The sequence below is a fragment of the Hoplias malabaricus genome, chromosome 3, assembly GCF_029633855.1.
Source record: "Hoplias malabaricus isolate fHopMal1 chromosome 3, fHopMal1.hap1, whole genome shotgun sequence".
In the NCBI taxonomy this organism is placed as follows: Eukaryota; Metazoa; Chordata; class Actinopteri; order Characiformes; family Erythrinidae; genus Hoplias; species Hoplias malabaricus.
Window position 1 is genome coordinate 22,547,827 of NC_089802.1, and position 19,609 is coordinate 22,567,435.

General features: G+C 38.8%; 1 protein-coding gene across 2 annotated transcripts in view; it reads left to right on the plus strand.

The window, feature by feature from the left end:
* Positions 1–12,099: 12,099 nt before the first annotated feature.
* The window catches only part of shisa9a (shisa family member 9a), a 112,837-nt gene continuing 105,327 nt past the window's right edge, over positions 12,100–19,609 (plus strand). For both annotated transcript variants that reach the window (XM_066664501.1, XM_066664502.1), the window contains exons 1-2: positions 12,100–12,861; positions 17,903–18,018. In XM_066664501.1, the coding sequence (XP_066520598.1) occupies positions 12,347–12,861; positions 17,903–18,018 (631 nt within the window). In that variant the 5' untranslated portion in view covers positions 12,100–12,346. The remainder of the gene's footprint in view (positions 12,862–17,902; positions 18,019–19,609) is intronic.

The window sequence follows — 19,609 nt, forward strand, 5'->3', positions numbered from 1 at the left end:
ATACTCTATAAGGCTGTCCTTCCTTGCATAGTGGAACACTTCCAGCTTGGTTGATCCCCATTTCCTCTCTAGTTTCTGTACTTTGTCCGTTTGTTTTAAGGTATGGGTTTTATGATTGTACCATGAAGAGAGCTTTTTCTGTCTCATACTTTTTCTTTTAAGTGGCACCACATTTTCTAAAGTAGATCGGGAGGTATTTTCTAAGTAGTCACTTAGTACATCTAGCTACATTGGGTCTGAGGAAGTGGGAACTGGGGTTGAAAGTTCTGGGAGGGAAGTAGATGGTTTTATTAAGCGCTTTGTAGAATAGCAAGGGACTGTAAATATATTATGGCTAAGATGTAGCTCATATTAAATTAGGTAATATTGGAGAGTGCTAAAGTTTGTGGTAAGATATTAAGTTTGTCTATGTTAAGACTTAGTGTCAAAACTAAATCTAAAGTGTGACTACAGTAGTGTATAGGCCCTGTAGGCTTACATTTTGAGTAATACCAACAGAGTCTAGGATTGAAGTAAATTCCTTTTTTAGTAGGTCATCTGCCTTCTCAAAATGAATATTGAAATCTCCTACAATTATAACTTTATCATTGCACACAGCTCGGTTTGCAGCGAAATCACTGAATTCTTTTAGAAATTCTGATTAGGGTGCTGATGTAAATGGTACATAACAAAAATGCATTCTTTTTTGTGACTGAATTTGTAATGAAGGTGGAAAGAACCTCGAAAGAAATGAAAGTGTTACATTGTTTCTTACTGTGTAAATTACACATACTTCACCTCCATTGCCTGAAAATCTTGGGCTATGTACATAATTATAGCCTACAAGGGTTGCTTCATTTAGTGCTGAATATTCATCCAGTGTAACCCATTTTTCAGTGTGACAGAAAATGTTTAAAAGTTATAATCATTTATAATTTCATTTACGATGAGTGATGAGTTTGAGTTTAGTGATCTTATATGATCTTGAGTTACCCAAACTTTAGATCTGAGGTGCTGCTGCTATCAGCTGAATATGTTTTAATATTGATTAGGTTGTTGAAAAGGGCTGATTGAGTTTTTCTACCTTTACATTTTATTTTGGTCAAAGACACATTCTAAATACAGTTGAACCTAGTTTCAAGACTGGATTTTCAGCTCTGGATTGCCAATTAGTCAATTGCCATAACATGTAGTATAAATGTCTATGATTGAGAGGAGAGAAACCCCAATGATGTTCTGAGCTCTCCTCTCTATTGTCTTGAGGGCTGAAGCTGTGCAGTTCCCAAACCATGCAGTGATGTAACTGCTCAGGGTGCTCTCTATAGTTCCTGTACTGAATACTTGTAAAATTGCTGGTTGTACACCTGCTGGCCTAATTCTGTGGTTAGAAAGAATGTAGCTGATTCTTAATGGATAAATCTTTATTCACTTTTAAGTAAATTGCTGTCTCATTATTTTCAGATATTATGTCAATATTTCCATCCTCTCCATTCCCAAATTCTGGATGCAGTCTCTGATAAACCCTGCTCTGTGGGGACAAGCGTTGTCTTCTTGGAGGATAGAGTTCAGTCCCAGACTGTGTGACTATGGGATTGCCACTGGTTGCAGAATTTCATCTCAATATATCTCTGCATTGGGATTGCCTCCAATTATAACAAGCCTTGTTTTTCCAGTGAGGGATATGTCACCCCACACCATCGCACTGCCTCAGTGCTGACAGGATGAGGTAACGATTTTCTTGGGGTGTCGTCTTCTTGGGACGCCCACTTCGACACACACACACACACACACACACACACACACACACACACACATTCACTCACACACTCTGACACTTTTTTTTGAGTCGCCAATCCAACTACCAACGTATGTTTTTGGACTGTGGGAGGAAACCGGAGCACCTGGAGGAAACCCAAGCGGACACGGGGAGAACTCACCAACTCCTCACAGACAGTCACCTGGCGCGGGAATCGAATCCACAACCTCCAGGTCCCTGGAGCTGTGTGACACTACCTGCTGCACCACCGTGGCACCCAAAATATTGAAATAATGTCTGAAAATAATCAGATAGCAATTTACTTTAAAGTGAATAAAACATTTTCTGTTAAGAACTATTTACTATAAGATGAAGAAAAGGAAACCAACCAGATCAGAAAGCATGACACATAAATCATCAAAAGTTAAATTAAAAGTACTTAATGCACCTCTCATTCCAAAGAGGTATGGAGTTAATACCCACTCAGCCACTGCACTACACAGCTGTCACTTCTCTATTCACAGATTCACAACTTTCCTTACTTTTTGTGCTAAGTTTAGTTTTATGACTAAAGGTTTCTGGTTATTTTTACAGTATTAATTGAAGAGTCTGTCTGTTGCTGAATCTTTCTCATTTTTGACATATTTAATCAGTATACTTATATGAGCTCATTGTGTTTGTTTTGCTTCATTTTACATTATCTTTGCCCTCATTTAAATGCGGGTCCAGCATTTGATTGGTGATTGGTGTTACTCAGACTGGAATGCCATCTATGTAAGACACAACACAAATTCAGAGTCATTCATTTAATTCCATGTTTTAGATGTAGGCAGACCACAAAATAAATTACTGGGTTTGTATTTTACAGATTGTTACAGATTTATGTGCTATTTAGCTCAAAATAAGTTTTATGATAATATATCCTATTTAAAAATCTTAAATGTTGCAGTGGCTCATTTTTCTCATTATTCACAAAGTCCCATTGTTCATAATTATTATAGCATATTCTGCATTTAGCTTCTAGCGTGCGTCAGACATGGAAAGCATACAAGTGTCTGAATGTGATACCTTGGGTTTGAAATCAGAGAAGGCTGTACCTTGCTTAGCAAGCACTAGCAGAGCTAATTGTTCAGTGCCTGAGGTACCTAACCATCTCCTTGCATGCCAGTTATGCTCAGTGGTGTGCCACAAATTACACCCAATTTTCAAGTGATAAATGTGATGATAATTCTGTGGCACAAACAGTTACATATTATGTTGAGCTTCTCAAAGCAGCACACCATTAAGTGACCGGAATAAGCACCTGAACACTGGATTGTACCTTTGCATCTATAACAGCTTCCAGTCTTCAGGGAAGGCTTTTTACAAGATTTTGGTGTGTGTCTGTGAAATTTTGTGCCCATTCATGTAGAAAAGCTTTTGTAAGATCAGGCACCAATGTTGGGGCAGAGAGCTAATCAGTGTGACTGAGGTCAGGGTTCTCTGGGGGCCAGTCAAGTTCTTTTACTTAAAAATTACCCCACCATACCTTTATGGAACTTGCTTTGTGCACTGGCGCACAGTCATGCTAGAACATAAAAGGACCTTCCCCAAACTGTTCCCACAAAGTTGGAAGAATACAATAGTTCAAAATGTCTTAGTATGTTGAAGCATTAAGATTTTCCTTCACTGACCTAAGCCAACCCCTCATAGCATTGTCCCTCCTTCATCTAATTTTACACCTGGCTGACTGCAGTCGGGCACGGGGCTTTCTTCTGGTATTCACCAAAATTGTCCATCAGAGTGCCAGATAGAGAATCATTTGACACTTCATAGATTTTCATTCCCACTGCTTCAGTGTCCAGTGGTGGCATGCTTTACTCCACACCATCTGACATTTTGCATTGTGCTTGATGATGTAAAGCTTGCATGCAGCTGCAATGGTCATGGAAACCCATGCCATGAATCTTCCAGTGCAGGTTTTGTGCTGATGGTAATGTAAGAGGATTGGAACTCTGCAGTTATTGAGTGAGCAGAATGTTGGTAACTTTTATGCATTGTTCACCTCACCGTGACCATACCACATTGCATATGTTCTACCTCTTCACTTCCTAAATGCAACCACTTTTTAAGAATTCCACTCTAAGCTGATTGTACAATGTCTAGGAAGGAAGACATTTTACTGACTGAATTGTTGCCATGGTTGCATCCTATTACAACACTATACTCCAATGCATTGAGCTCCTTAGAAAGACCCTTTCATTTGCAAATGTTTGTAATGGCAGACTGCATGCCTGGGTGCTTCATTTTATAAACTTGTGGCAATGGGAATTAAATGATTAGGAGGTGTGTGTCAATATTTTGTATATTTATAATCCTGACCAATTATAATTGACCAAGATAAGCTTCATACCTTTTTCCCTGTCTACATAAAAAAGAGAAAATAACCATTTTAAAATCTTTTTTGTCTGATTATTTCAGCCATTAAATATTTCACCCCCTGCATCTACATTTTTCTTTCACTTCTTTCAAAAGAATCTGACATTTAAATATAAATCTTTTTTTCAGGTTTTTGACTACAATTTATTAAAAAACTTATGAATGAAATGACATCAATATCTTACTATAATCAGCAAAACCATTTGGCCTGTCAACACTATCTATAAATCACAGATGACTCCTTAGTCCCTGGTTTATGTTGCACTATTCATTCATTCATTATCTGTAACCGCTTATCCAATTCAGGGTTGCGGTGGGTCTAGAGCCTACCTGGAATCATTGGGGGCAAGGTGGGAATACACCCTGGAGGGGGCACCAGTCCTTCACAGGGCAACACAGACTCACACACTCTGACACTTTTTTTTGAGTCGCCAATCCACCTACCAACGTGTGTTTTTGGACTGTGGGAGGAAACCGGAGCACCCGGAGGAAACCCACGCGGACACAAGGAGAACACACCAACTCCTTACAGACAGTCACCCGGAGTGGGAATCGAACCCACAACCTCTAGGTCCCTGGAGCTGTGTGACTGCGACACTACCTGCTGCACCACCGTGCTGCCCTATGTTGCACTATGTATATCATAAACAAGAGTATAAATGCACTGTGCTGTATATAGTGTAGTGAGCAATTACAAATTTATCCTGTTTCACTGAACTTTACTATCATAACGTGGCGACGAAGCTCACAGCAGACTTTGGGCGTTAAACTGCTGGATGTCCAAGTGGTGTTCCGAAAATCAAGTGGGCTTTATAGACAATTGGTTTCGTTTTGAGGGCAAGCCTGGTCTTATAGGTAGGGATGGTATCCACCCCACGCGGGAGGGTGCTGCCTTACTTTCTTGCAGCATAGCACATAGTCTTTTAGTTAGTCAGCAGAGTAGTGTAGATAGCTGCTGACAATCCAGAGCCGGGACCAGGCCGCAGACAGACAGGCTAAACCGACCGTCTGCGAACTGTCTTGAGGCGTCACCCAGGTTCAACTGTATTGAGACTGTGTCTTTCCCCCGAACTAAATGTAAAAGTAGAAAAACAAAATCAGCCTGTTTCAGCAACCTAATCAATATTAAATCATACACAACACCTAGCAGCAACACCTCAGAACTAAAATTTGGGTTACTCAACATAAGATCACTAAACTCAAAAGCACTCATCGTAAATGATATTATAAGTGATCATAAATTCAATGTTTTCTGTCTCACGGAAACGTGGGTTAGACCAAATGAATATTTAGCACTAAATGAAGCCACCCTCCTAGGCTATAATTATGCACATAGCCCAAGAATATCAGGCAAAGGAGGTGGAGTATGTGTAATTTACCAATATACCCTAGAAATTAGTCTTAAACAATGTGACACCTTCTCTTCTTTTGAGGTTCTCTCCACTATTATTACAAATCCGGTCACAAAAAAGGACGCATTTTTATTATGCAACATTTACAGACCACCAGGGCCTTACTTAGAATTTCTGAAAGAATTCAGCAATTTTGCTACAAACCTAGCGGTGTGCAATCATAAAGTTATAATTGTAGGAGATTTCAATATCCATTTTGAGAAGGAAAGTGACCCACTAAAAAAGGCATTTACCTCAATCTTAGACTCTATTGGTATTACTCAAAATGTAACAGGGCCTACACACTACTGCAGCCACACTTTAGACTTAGTTCTGACACTAGGTCTTAACATTGACAAAATTAATATCTTACCACAATCCTCAGCAATCTCCGATCATTACTTAATTTCATATGAGCTACGTTTTAGCCATAATATATGTAGGAACCCTCGCTATTCTACAAGGCGTATAATAAAACCATCTACCGCCCTACAATTTATAGAAAACCTACCAGAACTATCGACCCCAGTTCCAACTCCATCAGACCCAATGGACCTAGATGTACTAACTGATTACCTAGAAAATACCTGTCGATCTACTTTAGAAAAGGTAGCACCACTTAAACATAAAAGTATAAGATAGAAAAAGCTCGCACCATGGTATAATGATAAGACCCGTACTTTAAAACAAACATTACGAAAACTAGAGCGGAAATGGTGATCAACCAAGCTTGAAGTGTTCCATTCTGCCTGGAAGGACAGCCTTATAGAGTATAGAAATGCCCTCACCAAAGCTCTGGCCTCGCTGATCTCCAATAATAAAAATAATCCGAGAGCACTGTTTAGTGTGTTTTCTAGAATTACAAAAAATCAAGCAGGTTCTGAACAACTAATTCCAGCAACTCTCACCAGTAAAGATTTTATGGACTTTTTTAATAATAAAATTGAGAATATTAGACAACAAACTCAAGCCACAGGATCAAATCCATCCTGGCTGCCACCCGATGTGAATGATATAAAACATAATATAAAAGAAAGACTTGAAACCTTTTACCCACTCCCACAATTAGAACTAGAGAAGATTATCACCTCCGCAAACTGTATGTAGTGGAGTATGGACCGAAGACAGATATGGACCGAATATAAATCAAAATGAAGAAATGAAAAGTTTCGAATTAAAACTTTTCCAGTCTGAAGGGGACCTTTCGTCTGAATCCAACATTCCACGAACCACAGGGGTGCAAAAACCCCGCAGCCTGCACACACATAAGATCTAACATCAAAGACTGGAGAGGGACACTTTCCCAGCGACACCTGGCCCCCAGCCCCCTTTCCTCTCTCCAGGAACTTAAGATAACAAGTTTATAATGCTCTTAAGAAACAGGGACCTCGAACAAAAGGGGGGAGTTTATGACAATGGCACCTAAATGTCTCATCCTTATCTCGAGCCCACTAAACAGACAGCCCAGATGGTCAAACTGATTGAACTCAACGTGACCTCTCGTTAACCATCCGCACCGGACGAACAGCATGGACCAACAGCGAAACTACGCCTCGCTCGGAGTCGTCTAAACAATAACAAAAATGAAGTCAAATGCTGATTAAATGTGTATAAACAAATGTATTAATGTCACTTTCTGTGCCCTCAGATGAATGCCCACCTTCTAATGAAATGATGTATATTGCTGATTGTTAACCATGAAAAGAAGTTCTGCTTCTGATTAAGAAAGCGAATTAAACACCAAAATAATACTTCTAACGTATTATTGTAAATGGGACATAAACACAACGTAGCCAAGATGAAATCTTATGTAAATGTTTGATATTAATAATCCAGTATACTCATTGTTATATGTTACTAAAATGTATAAGGAGTTTCAATACGCGAAAATTATATCCCGTTTCAGTGAACCGCTGATTCAAACTCCCCCCTCCTACTCTCTTCCCCTCTCGAGAGTCACGTGAGCCTGAACTCGCGCCCAATCAGAAAAGGATGCCTCCCATGAGGGCGTGACCGCGCTGGCTTTGAAAAACAGCTCGACAGCTCGACACAGCAGTAAGTTAAGGAGAAAAAAATTGAAAGAAAATGGAGAAGAGAGGACAACAACAGCAAGGAAATCCAAGGAACTTTGAAACAACAAAGAGATCAACAGAGAACCTCGCTTCAACTCCGAAAACCTCTCCAAAGCTAGACGCTTTCTCCTTCACGCCGACGAAACAAAGAAAAACCTTAGTGACTTCATCAAAAGCTCACAAGAGACGTCTTGAATTAGCTAAAAGTATGAAGCTTTAATAATGCGTCGAGCGATTTGAATACTTTCCTTTCTTTCAATCGTGTTTATGTTTTATAGCCCAATCTAAGTTTAATCTCACGACTGATCAAAGCCGGTGAACTTATTCGTGGCCAGAGTAAGAAAACACCGCCGAGATACCAGAAAGTCGTAGAATAAGTAAGTTTATTGAATCGATTTTCAGTTCTGGATCCGCAGTAACCAGCGAAACTTTCGTCCAAACGTCCATATGGTTGGACCCTCCTAGTCACGACACTGAGCCAGAGGATCCTGCCGCCGGCGTCATCATGCTCCGAGTACGCCGAGGCGACTCAACCGACGAAGAAAACCTCCACGCTGACTCAGCCTGGAAACTTCCGAGACCGCGAAATCAAACAAGACGCCATCACTCCCAGGACCTCGAGAGCCTTTGTACGCAACGAGTGGAGACAATCGACGAAAAGTAAGCTAAACTTACGCATGTCCAGAGCTGAAAATTGAATCAAGTTTCTTGATAAAGTTTGTATTAATTAAACCTCAGTTAGCAACACATTAGTCACAAGCTAGAGTGCCTAGCGTATCGCTACAGTCGAATCGGCTTCCCCTGCTTTGATGCCGTGAGATTTCAAGATCACGCTATGTTAAGTAAATATCCTTCTCTTTGTTAATAAAACTTTCATTATTTGAAATCACAGTGTGTGCAGTTTTGTTCATTAGAATTTCTGAAAATCCTGAAGGACTCACTTAGCTTGATTATTATTCATTCTCAGACTAATTATTAACGTTTTAATTGCTTAAGCCAATTATAAACTTTAATTAATATCATTAAGTCAAATATCAGAGATTATAGGAGTTTGAATAAGGTCAACGCTATAAACACAAATTATAAATATATATATTAAATATATATTCACAAAGGTATCGTGGCGTATGCTACATACGCTACATGTACAACTTGCACACTTGATGCAATTCCCACAAAGTTGCTCAAAGAAGTACTACCAGCTATTATTGATCCTCTTTTAACTATAGTAAACTCATCCCTTATTCTGGGCCATGTACCCAAAGCTTTTAAACTAGCAGTTATTAAACCTATGATCAAGAAACCAAATCTTGATGCTAGTACACTGTCTAATTACAGGCCTATTTCTAATTTGCCATTTCTGTCCAAGATCTTAGAAAGAGCTGTGGCCCAACAACTTAGTTCATATCTACATAAGAATCATATATATGAAAAATTCCAATCTGGATTCAGGCAACATCATAGTACAGAGAGAGCTCTAGCCAAGATAACAAATGATCTTCTTCTTGCCTCTGATCAAGGCCACGTATCCCTGTTGGTGCTTCTTGACCTAAGCGTAGCCTTCGATACAATAGACCACAATATTCTCATAGAAAGGTTAGAAAACATGGTTGGAATCACAGGGACAGCCCTATTATGGTTCAAATCTTACTTAACGGAACGTTATCAATTCGTAAAAGTAAACAATCTAAATTCAAATTATTCTAAAGTAAGATTTGGAATTCCACAAGGCTCTATTTTAGGACCATTATTATTTACATTATACATGTTACCGCTAGGCACAGTTATAAGAAACCATGACATTAACTTTCACTGTTACGCAGACGACACACAATTGTATATTTCAGCCAAGCCCGATGACAAACACAGATTAAAGAAAATAGAGGACTGTGTAAAAGACGTGAAAGGCTGGATGTTGCGTAACTTCCTCCTTCTAAACAGCAACAAAACAGAGGTCCTGCTTTTGGGTCAAAAAGTGGCAAGAAATAAATGATCAGATTTAATTTTAAATCTCGCTGACTCTCCAATTAAACCTGGTTCAGCAGCAAAAAATCTTGGTGTCATAATTGACCCGGATTTATCATTTGATCAACACATAGCTTTTTTACATCTTCGCAATATTGCTAAGATTAGAAATGCCTTATCCCTTCAGGACGCAGAAACATTAGTACATGCCTTTATTACTTCAAGGCTTGACTACTGTAACGCACTACTGTCAGGATGCACCAGCAGCAATTTAAGAAAACTTCAACTAGTTCAAAATGCTGCAGCTAGGGTCCTCACTAAAACTAGAAAATTTGAACATATCAGCCCAGTTTTATCATCACTTCATTGGCTGCCTGTTAAATTCCGCATTGACTACAAAATTTTGTTATTAACATATAAAGCTCTACATGGGCTTGCTCCTGAATATCTTCAAGATACAATTTCCTATTATGAGCCTCCACGTTCACTCAGATCACAGAATACTGGATTTTTAATTGTTCCCAGAATTCAGAAGGCCTCAGCTGGGGGAAGAGCCTTTTCTTATAAAGCCCCCAGACTCTGGAATGATCTTCCAGAAAATGTTCGGGACTCAGACACAGTCGCAATCTTCAAATCTAGGCTAAAAACACATTTGTTTAGTTTATCTTTTGGTAGCTAATACTTCCCCATAGATAAAGGCGGCAGATCCAGGGGGTCCATGGACACAGGGAATTATAGTAAACTGAGACGCTGGTGCTGTCGTCCGGCCGCTTCTCGCGATCACTCAGGTTTGTTGACGGTGGAGCGGAGGGATGCCAGTGTTTCAGGATGCTCCCGTGTCTGTGTGTCCTCCTGGTTCTCTCCTTTTAGTTAAAGCTGTCATAGTCAGATCTGCCGGAGTCATTAGCCACACTCTGGAAATTTTCATATTTTCTACTTTACAAACACAAAACAGTTCAAAACTAATTCCATCCCTTTACATTTTTCCGAGTAAACAACTGCCCACCTGTCTGTCTGGACACTGATGGATGACTGTCGATGACCTCCACGCTTCAGACCAGCTGCCCACGCTCCAGCAACCACCAAGTGCCTTGAAGCTGTCCCTACACTGAAGTTCTCATGGACTACTAACTATCATCACCAGTAGATTGACCAGAGGAAGATGGGTCACCCCTTGTGAGCCTTGGTTCCTCCCAAGGTTTCTTCCTCAGCTGGGGGAGTTTTTCCTTGCCACTGTCGCCCCTGGCTTGCTCACTTGAGGGTTTTACATTTGTTTTTACATTTCATGTCAAATCTTTGTCTTACTGGAATTCTGTGAAGCTGCTTTGTGACAACATCAGTTGTGAAAAGCGTTATATAAATAAATTTGATTTGATTTGATACTATCATAACCATTGTAAACCCAAGTTATGGAAATTTGTACACATATATTTTTCCTTTTTTTATAGTCAGGAAATCCCATGATATTCATAAATTCATCAGAAAAAGCTTATATAATTTTTTATATCTGTATACAAATTCTGGATAGGTGTGGTATGGAATAACAGGGTATCCCATCTGGGACAATCCTACAGAAGAACTAATGAAGTGTGATAGAAAGGTGTTATGACATATAATGCATTGCAGCTTGCTATGTATGGTATTTTTAGCCCATGCTGATCTCTGTCCATTGCCAAAAGCTCCTACATTGGGCATGTGAACCTCTCAAGGCTTTTTACTTTGTCTTTGTGGCCACATTCCAAGCAGTTCTGTCTGAGAGTGTTCATGGTTTTAAAGATTTTGCCTTGACTTCCACAGTCCCTTTTAACTGCCATTTCTTAGAGACAATTCAGATAGTGGAAACTGCGACCAGGAAGGGCTTTGATTTCTTTTTATAGCCTTTCACTTCTGTGAAGGCATTGGTTGCCTTCATTTTAAGATCTATAGCGGCTGCTTAGAGGAGTCTGTGGTTGTGGATATTTGAATGGTCAGAGAAAGTGTTCTTCTTTGGAACTGTGGTCAAAACACAATTTCAAATAGGTCTTGGATTTAGGGTGGTTTTCTACCCTCCTCTAAATGTTACATAGCACAGTTTCTGTAGTGTTGAGCCTGGAGTAGTTACAATAGAGTCTCTATTCGCCCAATTACCTGTTAGTGAAGTATCACAATGATTTTGAAGCTGTAATTGTAATGTAAAAATACTGTTTTAATTATCTAAGTTCTGAGACCCGACTGCTAGAAGGGTGTCCAAACTTTGGCATGTTTTAATTATTGCTCTTTTGTTTTCATCAGAATCTGCGATTTGGCCAGGAGTGCCTAAATCGGTGTCATATGCTCATAATGTTTATGTAACGAAGATTTCAGCACGCGCAGTGTTGTCTAATCCCTCCTTCTCATCCTCTTCCTCCTCCTCCTTTTTCTCTCTCTCTCTCTCTGTGCGTGTGCAGGAGCTATTCCATCTCGCTCTCTTTGCTCTTCAGTCAGTGTTTTGCGTGTAGCGTGTGTAGTGTCCGCTCTGGGTCTTAAACACATCCACTGCACGAGCGCTTCAGTGAGCGCGCGCTCCTCCAAAACCTCTGCACAATTAGGAGCATTTACGCATGGCCGTATGTTTCCACTTGGATTTAAACCTTCTGACGGCAGATAGCGTCAACTTCTCTCTTCTCTCTCTCTCTCTCTCTCTCTCTCTCTCTCTCTCTCTCTCTCTCTCTCTCTCTCTCTCTCTCTCTTTTGTTTCCTAACTCGCTTTCTCCGCAAAAGGAAAAACTCTTGTTTAGGAAGACAGGATGAAACGGACAGCTTTGCTTCTTGAGTATTTGCTAGTGAAAGTGATGGTGCTGGTGTGTCGCGCAGACGGTGAGCCCGAGCAGCAGCTGAACGGCTTCATCATGCTGGCGGGATCGAACGGCTCGCGGGACGAAGAGAGCACCGTGTCCGAAGCTCCGCACACGCAGGAGGAGTGCCGAGGTTACTACGACGTGATGGGCCAGTGGGACCCGCCGTTCATCTGCCAAACCGGCAGCTACCTGTACTGCTGCGGCACCTGTGGCTTCCGCTTTTGCTGCGCGTACAAAGAGTCGCGCCTGGATCAGAACACGTGCACGAACTATGACACGCCCGAGTGGATGAAGGGCCAGACCCCGTACAAGAAGAAAGATCCCCGGCACGACCCCACCAGGGATAAAACCAACATGATCGTCTACGTCATTTGCGGAGTGGTGGCCATCATGGCCCTGGTGGGGATATTTACCAAACTCGGACTAGAAAAGGCGCAGCGACCACACAGAGAAAACATGACACGGTGCGTTGGGACGTTTTTTTTTATTTGGTTTGTGTCTATTGTTTCTTCCTTCAACAATCCAAAGCACTTGAGAGTAAAGACGAGCAAAACTTGTTAAGGGTTTTGTTTTGATTTTGTGTTAAAGGGGTATACATCGTCTTTAGCATCACCCCTATTTGCTATATTTGTGGTTAAACGTCAGTACTGTTCAAAATATGTAGGCACTTAAAAATATCGTTATTACATTATTTAAAATAATTTATCTTCGCAATGATGCTTAAGCATACAATTATATATCAATTTAACAATCAGTACAAAACATTTCATTTTTTCAAACAAGCCGTAGCTATGTTGTGACCTACGTGTGAAGAACGAAGTTTGTTTCCAGATACTCTGCTTGGCTGTCTGGGTTTGTTAAATAAACAGCACACTTGATTTATCATAATAAAGTATTTATTAACCCAGGTAAAATTAGGTATTGGATGATAACCTCAAATAATATTGGACTGCCATGAAGAAAGATATAGAAAGGAAAGTTAAACCAACACATTCACATACAGAATATCACTATATATTATTTGTATTTATTATAACATTGTGATTTGTTTGTTTGTTTCAGCAAATAAACTTACTACTTATGTAAATATCTCTTTAGAATCATTTTAGACATTTTCTCAGGTGCCTAAACTTTTGCACAGTACTGCTTATCTCCAAAAGTTATAGCTCATGAACTGATCTATTTCAAGGTTCTTATTTGTTTAGCATTACAATCACAGCTTTTATAAAGCCCACAGAAAACATGAAATGAAATGGATCTGAAGCAGTTCCATGTTCTGAAGCAGTTCCATATGAGCGTAAGGTTGTGCTTAATGCCAAGTATTTCCTACAGGGGTAAAAAGTCCCCCTACTTGGTGCGAAAGTGGGATCTCTTGAGTGTGGCAGTTTGCTTCTCATATCATTGGGACTGGACTAAACATTTGGGATACTAAACATCCATCATCTGTTTCTGACCACAGCCCAATTGCCAGCCATCAGATCTTCACAGACATATTTCTTCCCAGAATGCAGCTCTAACTTAAGCTCTAACAGTGGACATGCTACTTAGGAGTAACTTAAATTTAATTATGTTTGGCCTAATAGTAAATGTTCAATTACCACGGTCAAACAAATAAGAACAAAAATATTTACAAAGCTCTCATATTAGCCAATTAGGACAGGTGGTCAAGCCAGAAAGCTGTGCATATGGAGTAGGGTTTCCTGTTGTTCTTTTTTAAGTACAGAACAAAATTATTGCCTGAGGTAATAAGCTACCCTACAGAAGCAGCAGATAGGGATTATGCTGTAACAATATTGGAGTTGTCCTTCAACGCATTCATGCTTGGCAACTAGTGTAAAGACAGGCCAGTCTACAAGAAGAGGGGAAGGGGAAAAAAAGATTACAGTGTACACACTACCTTTGATCGTATAAACATGAATACTAATAGAAACTAATAGCATATGGGGATAAGTACAGAAAAGAACATCAGAAACCAGTGCTTATGAAACATCTGTCCATTGACATCTATTAAGTGTGTCTTGATTGCTTATATTGTTTCTGTCAGATTACAAGCATTTATCTCTGTTTTTGTGAAGTTTTAGTTTACTATATCATTTGAACACAGCAGCTGTCCTTCACACTGTATTAAAAAAATTAATGAAGAATGGATAAATTGAAGTGCTCCATAGGTACTTAGGAATAAAATCTTTTTACATTGACTTCCATTGAAGGTTAAGATTTTACCTTCTCTTGTAAAGTTACTATATTTGGAGATACATGTTTTTCATTGGACAGCAATGAAAAGACTGCAAATAAATTATTGTCTGTAATAGTCAGCTTTATATTACTGAATCAGGAGATAGAGAGATGAAACCAGTGGAGAGGATTGTTCCATTAATGCATACTAATGCAAATATATATCCTATAATAATATTCAAAGCTGAACGGACAAACCATAAATCACAGGAGTGAGTACGCTTCAAATGCAGAAACATATGTGCAGTTTATTTAAAATTAGGACTTATTAGAACTTTAGCATGTAATACATTGTACATATATTGTAATTTAAAAGCAAATACATGTAAATTAAATGTAAATATAAAATACTACACTAGTTCACATTCTGAAGGTACTGAGAAAGAATGAATATGAACTAGTGTAATATTTTACAACCTTTATTTAAATTTTCAAGCTTTGTAGACACTTAAAATGAGTAAATTCCTCAGGTTCAGAATGCCCATTGCACAACACTGGCTGGAGTGGTATAAAGCTCCCCAACATTGGAATAGATAGCAATGTTATTTGCGATGATCCAACAGCAGTACCTGGCCTCTTTAAATTTCTTGTGGCTTTGGGCAATCAGATCTACACAGAAAAGTCCCAAAATTCAGCATAAAGCCTTCCCAGATAAATATAGTTTTTTAATACATATATATTGAAACATGTATACTAAAAATATACTATAAATGTGCATGTATTTCCCATGGAAGAGTACTTGTTTATTGGTGAAGTAGTGAGCTGTTATGTACATGGCTATTCTACTGCCTTCTCAGAAAAACAAACAAACAAAATGAGCTTGAGGCACTGTAACGGGTTTAAAATCCCTCAGCAAACAGCCTGACGGTGCACACGCTTGAATTTTGCCCATTGCATGCTTCTTTACGCACTGCCTGCTGAGTCTCATTCTCTGTTCATAGGCGTCTCTGTGATAAGTACAGTGCAACCCACACAGCAAAATCCCTGTGTGTTGAATGAACACCTACAGCCGTCATTTAAGGGTGGCTGGACACACACACACACACATACTCACACACAGAAAAACAAACAAACAAACTAAAAAAAAACCCTCTGTGACTGTGAATTCAATGCTTGGTATTATTTCACTGTGTCACAGTGTGCCACTGGCCCAAATACACACGGTATGGCCAAATGTTTGTTGATTCTGTGTCATCTAACATTTGTCCTGAAATCCTTGGTATTATTATATAGGCTTCTGCTACAGTTCTTGGAAGGCTTTACTCTAGATTTTGTAACCCTGATGCGAGGTTTTGATAGCAATCAACAACGAGTGTTCAAGTGGTCAGATTGTGATGTTTGATGATTAGTTCTGTATCAAAAATGCAACTCCAACAAAATATTATAGTGTTCCTTTAAGTGGCTGAATTCACCTATTTCAAGCACATTTTTCGACATGTAGTGTAAATCAGTTTTGATTGGCTTCTATTTATTTCAGAACCACGGCGAGGACAACCAGTGTTCCCATATTAACTACAGAGAACAATGGGCATGTTTTGGTAAACTTCTATGAAATAAAGGTGGCAAAGAGGGTTCTTTTGTGCTATTAAAGGGTAAAAATATTTTTAGTTCCCTAAAGTATATTTCTGTTATTTTTTTAGGAAGGAACACTCCACCCTAATTTCTGTCTCTGGCTGAATCCTAATTTCACTATGGAATGAATTTTTGTGACAGAAATGGCTCCCAAATCCCTCATTAGTATTGTGCTATATAGAGAGACACTATTTAGCTCCCTAAACAGTGCTAAGTATTGTAAGTTATTTCGGACACTGCCCGTTGCTTAGTAACAAGGAAACTGCAATACATCCTGGTCCACAATGAGGCCATGTAGTAAGCTACAATATTTACTATAAATTACGAATACACTGTGGGAGATTGTAGTGGCCTGTTTGAAGCTTGAATTACATTTTAGCATTTGGACATTCAGAGAATATTGGTAACACACTCAATAGTGCCCTAAAATATAAATAGGGAGCGTTTTCAGACACAGCCAATGGCTTCTGCCATTCCTTTTTAAATAGTCTATGGGTTAGAATATGAAATATATAATGTAATTCACTTTATACAACAAGATGAAGCATTTGGAGCATTTTTAAAAGAAACATACAGCAAAATGTTTATTACCAACCTAAAGAGGTTCTACCAAAGCTCTGCACCAATTCTTGTCATCCATTGGCTTAACTAAGATATTTTGGGTCACTTCAGAACCATACAAAAACAGCTTTGAATGTGTTAAAATATCTCCAAGGCTAATGTTTGAAGTATGTCCATTTATATTTACAAATACCCATGAATAGTGGGTGTAAAATTATGAGAATTTGCAGATTGCATTTAAAACGGTTGGATCCAAGTGCAATTGCCTCTCTTACTCTACCCAGCACGCTACCTCTTTGACTAGCCCTGTTTCTGGATATTTGCCATCCTGCAGAGCTTCACTTAACAACAACTGATCTAAATAAGCTCTGTCTTCAGATGTCCATGATGAATCATGCTAGAAACAAAACCCTGCTGGAATGAGGGTTGATGTACCAATGATTTAAGCGTGAAATATAAAGCTTCAGTCTAACTGTCCACATGGTGCTGTGTATTTGTGTTGAACTATATTTGTTTTATTTTTAGGATGCCCATTAGCTGCTCTCTTGATAAGTGCTATTCTTCCTGTGCTCCAAGACAATGCAGTAACAGTATTAATAACAAAATGAAAAATACAGAAAATGAAAAATGAACAATTAATAACTAAAATAAGCACATTGTTGGTGTCATAACAGAATATCAAAACCTCTGAAAATGCAGTATTACAGGAGAATTATTAGACATTGCATGATTATACTTTTCTCCTTCATATATTCCTTTCTGTTTACCAGTACTGAAACCTTGTAAAAAATTTAAATCTAATTTAAGTATATATTTTTTAAATATCTTAGTTTAGTAAGTACTTAAAGTAAAATATTAAGCTCATGCAAGTCTAACACCCTATTGCTCAACAGGACAAAATCCAAAGATAAGAAGATCATTACACAATGTGACTGTGCTATTTCAGGATAGATGTGTTACTGCAAAGTCACAGCGACATCTTTGGGATCTTTGCCGTGTGAGCTAGCATTTTCTGTTGAAATCAACCATTACACAGCTCTAGATCTTAAGTTAGATCTTGGTATGAGAGTGAAAGAATGTTGGTGTTATGAAGTCATATTCTATTTGTCACTAAAGTAAAATATATGTCTCCAACAGAGCTGTAACCAGTGTGATGCAAGGTCAGATGGCCTGTCAGATTGAACATGAAGAAGCCATTGGCATGCATGTGCAGCAATACGACAACATGCAACATGCCAGGGCCAGCAACATGCGTAAGTTATTCTGGTGGTGCTTTTGTTTTTATTTTGCATTTCATGAGCTGTTTGGCACATTAGCTACCATTTGACCACTACACATAAAGCTTTCATGTGGCATTTGTTGTATTTTGATGGACAGAATTATGGACATAATGCATAATGCACACAACAACACAGAATTTCCATTTTAGCAGTAGTATTTCATTTGGGTGTGTTTTACATTTTTTGGAAGTTCAAAATATGATAAAAGTTGTAAAAAGTTTATACTTCTTTTACTTATGTTTTTAGTTCTGCCTCTGGGATACAATCCCCATTTCTGGAAAGGTGGAGGCATTTTATAAAATGCAATCAAATCAATCTGTGATTTGTTAATTCTCTTCATTTAACAGACACAAGTATAAAGAAAACATTTCCATTGTTTTCACTGATCAACTTGATTATATTTTGTGAATATAAATTTATATTTGATGGCTGCAACACATTCAGTTGGGATGTGGCAAAGAGCTCATTTTTGGGCAAAGAGACAATTTCTTGTTGGCAAAGACAAAAGGGTCCATCCTAAATATTATCTTCAACAAGTGCAGAAACCAACATCTATCACATGTCGTATGGGGGGGCATCAGTTCCTACAGCATGATTGTACTGAGATGTTAGAGAGACACTTTTGTTTTTTTCAGCTGAGAAATCTATGGTTATTTCAGCAAGACAATGCCAGGCCTCTTTCTACACATGCCACAACAGCATGGCTTCATAGACCCAGGCTGCATGTGCTTGACTGGCCTGCCTTTATTCTAGATCTGTATCCTAATAAATATGTATGGTGCAAGCATCATGAAAAAGAAAATCAAACAACAATAATCAAAGACATTTTAGTCACTGTCAGTTCTGCCCACTCACATATAACAATAATGTGAGACTTGCAAAGCTAACCATTTGTTTTCACTCTACTGCCAACAAACACAATATCATTGGATATTGCGATTGGAGGGAACACTAACTGCCCAAATATATTATGTCAGCGTACCAATGCCCACATCGATTGCATCATTCTGAATAATGACTGGGACATCCTATCAACCCAGACAGAGTGAGGCCAATTATGCTCTTACACTCTCAGTCATGGGGCTTTGGTATTACCAGGGATTGAACTCACCATTTCCCAAGGCAAGGACCTTGAAAGTTCCACCATTTGGGAGCAAAAAAGACATTATAGTGAATTTATCAATACTGAGCACTGATGCAAAAGATTACAATAATTTATCAAATTTCAAATTTATTTGTATAGCACTTTTTACATTTAATATTGTCACAAAGCAGCTTCATAGAATTCCGGTAAGACAAATTTTTGACATGAAATGTAAAAATCCCCAGGTGAGCAAGCCAAGGGCAACAGTGACAAGGAAAAACTTCCTCAGATTCCCTACCAATGTATATTATAAATATACATCTTTATATAGCAGAACAGAAACACAAACTAATCTCAGATCCATGTCTGAAATACTCAAAAAATACAGCTTATTGTGTCCAAGGCCCAAAGTTACAAGACCTGAATTGTGGTGTTTGAGGTTTTTTTTTATCCTGGTTTTTTGGCTGTCTGTGGGATATA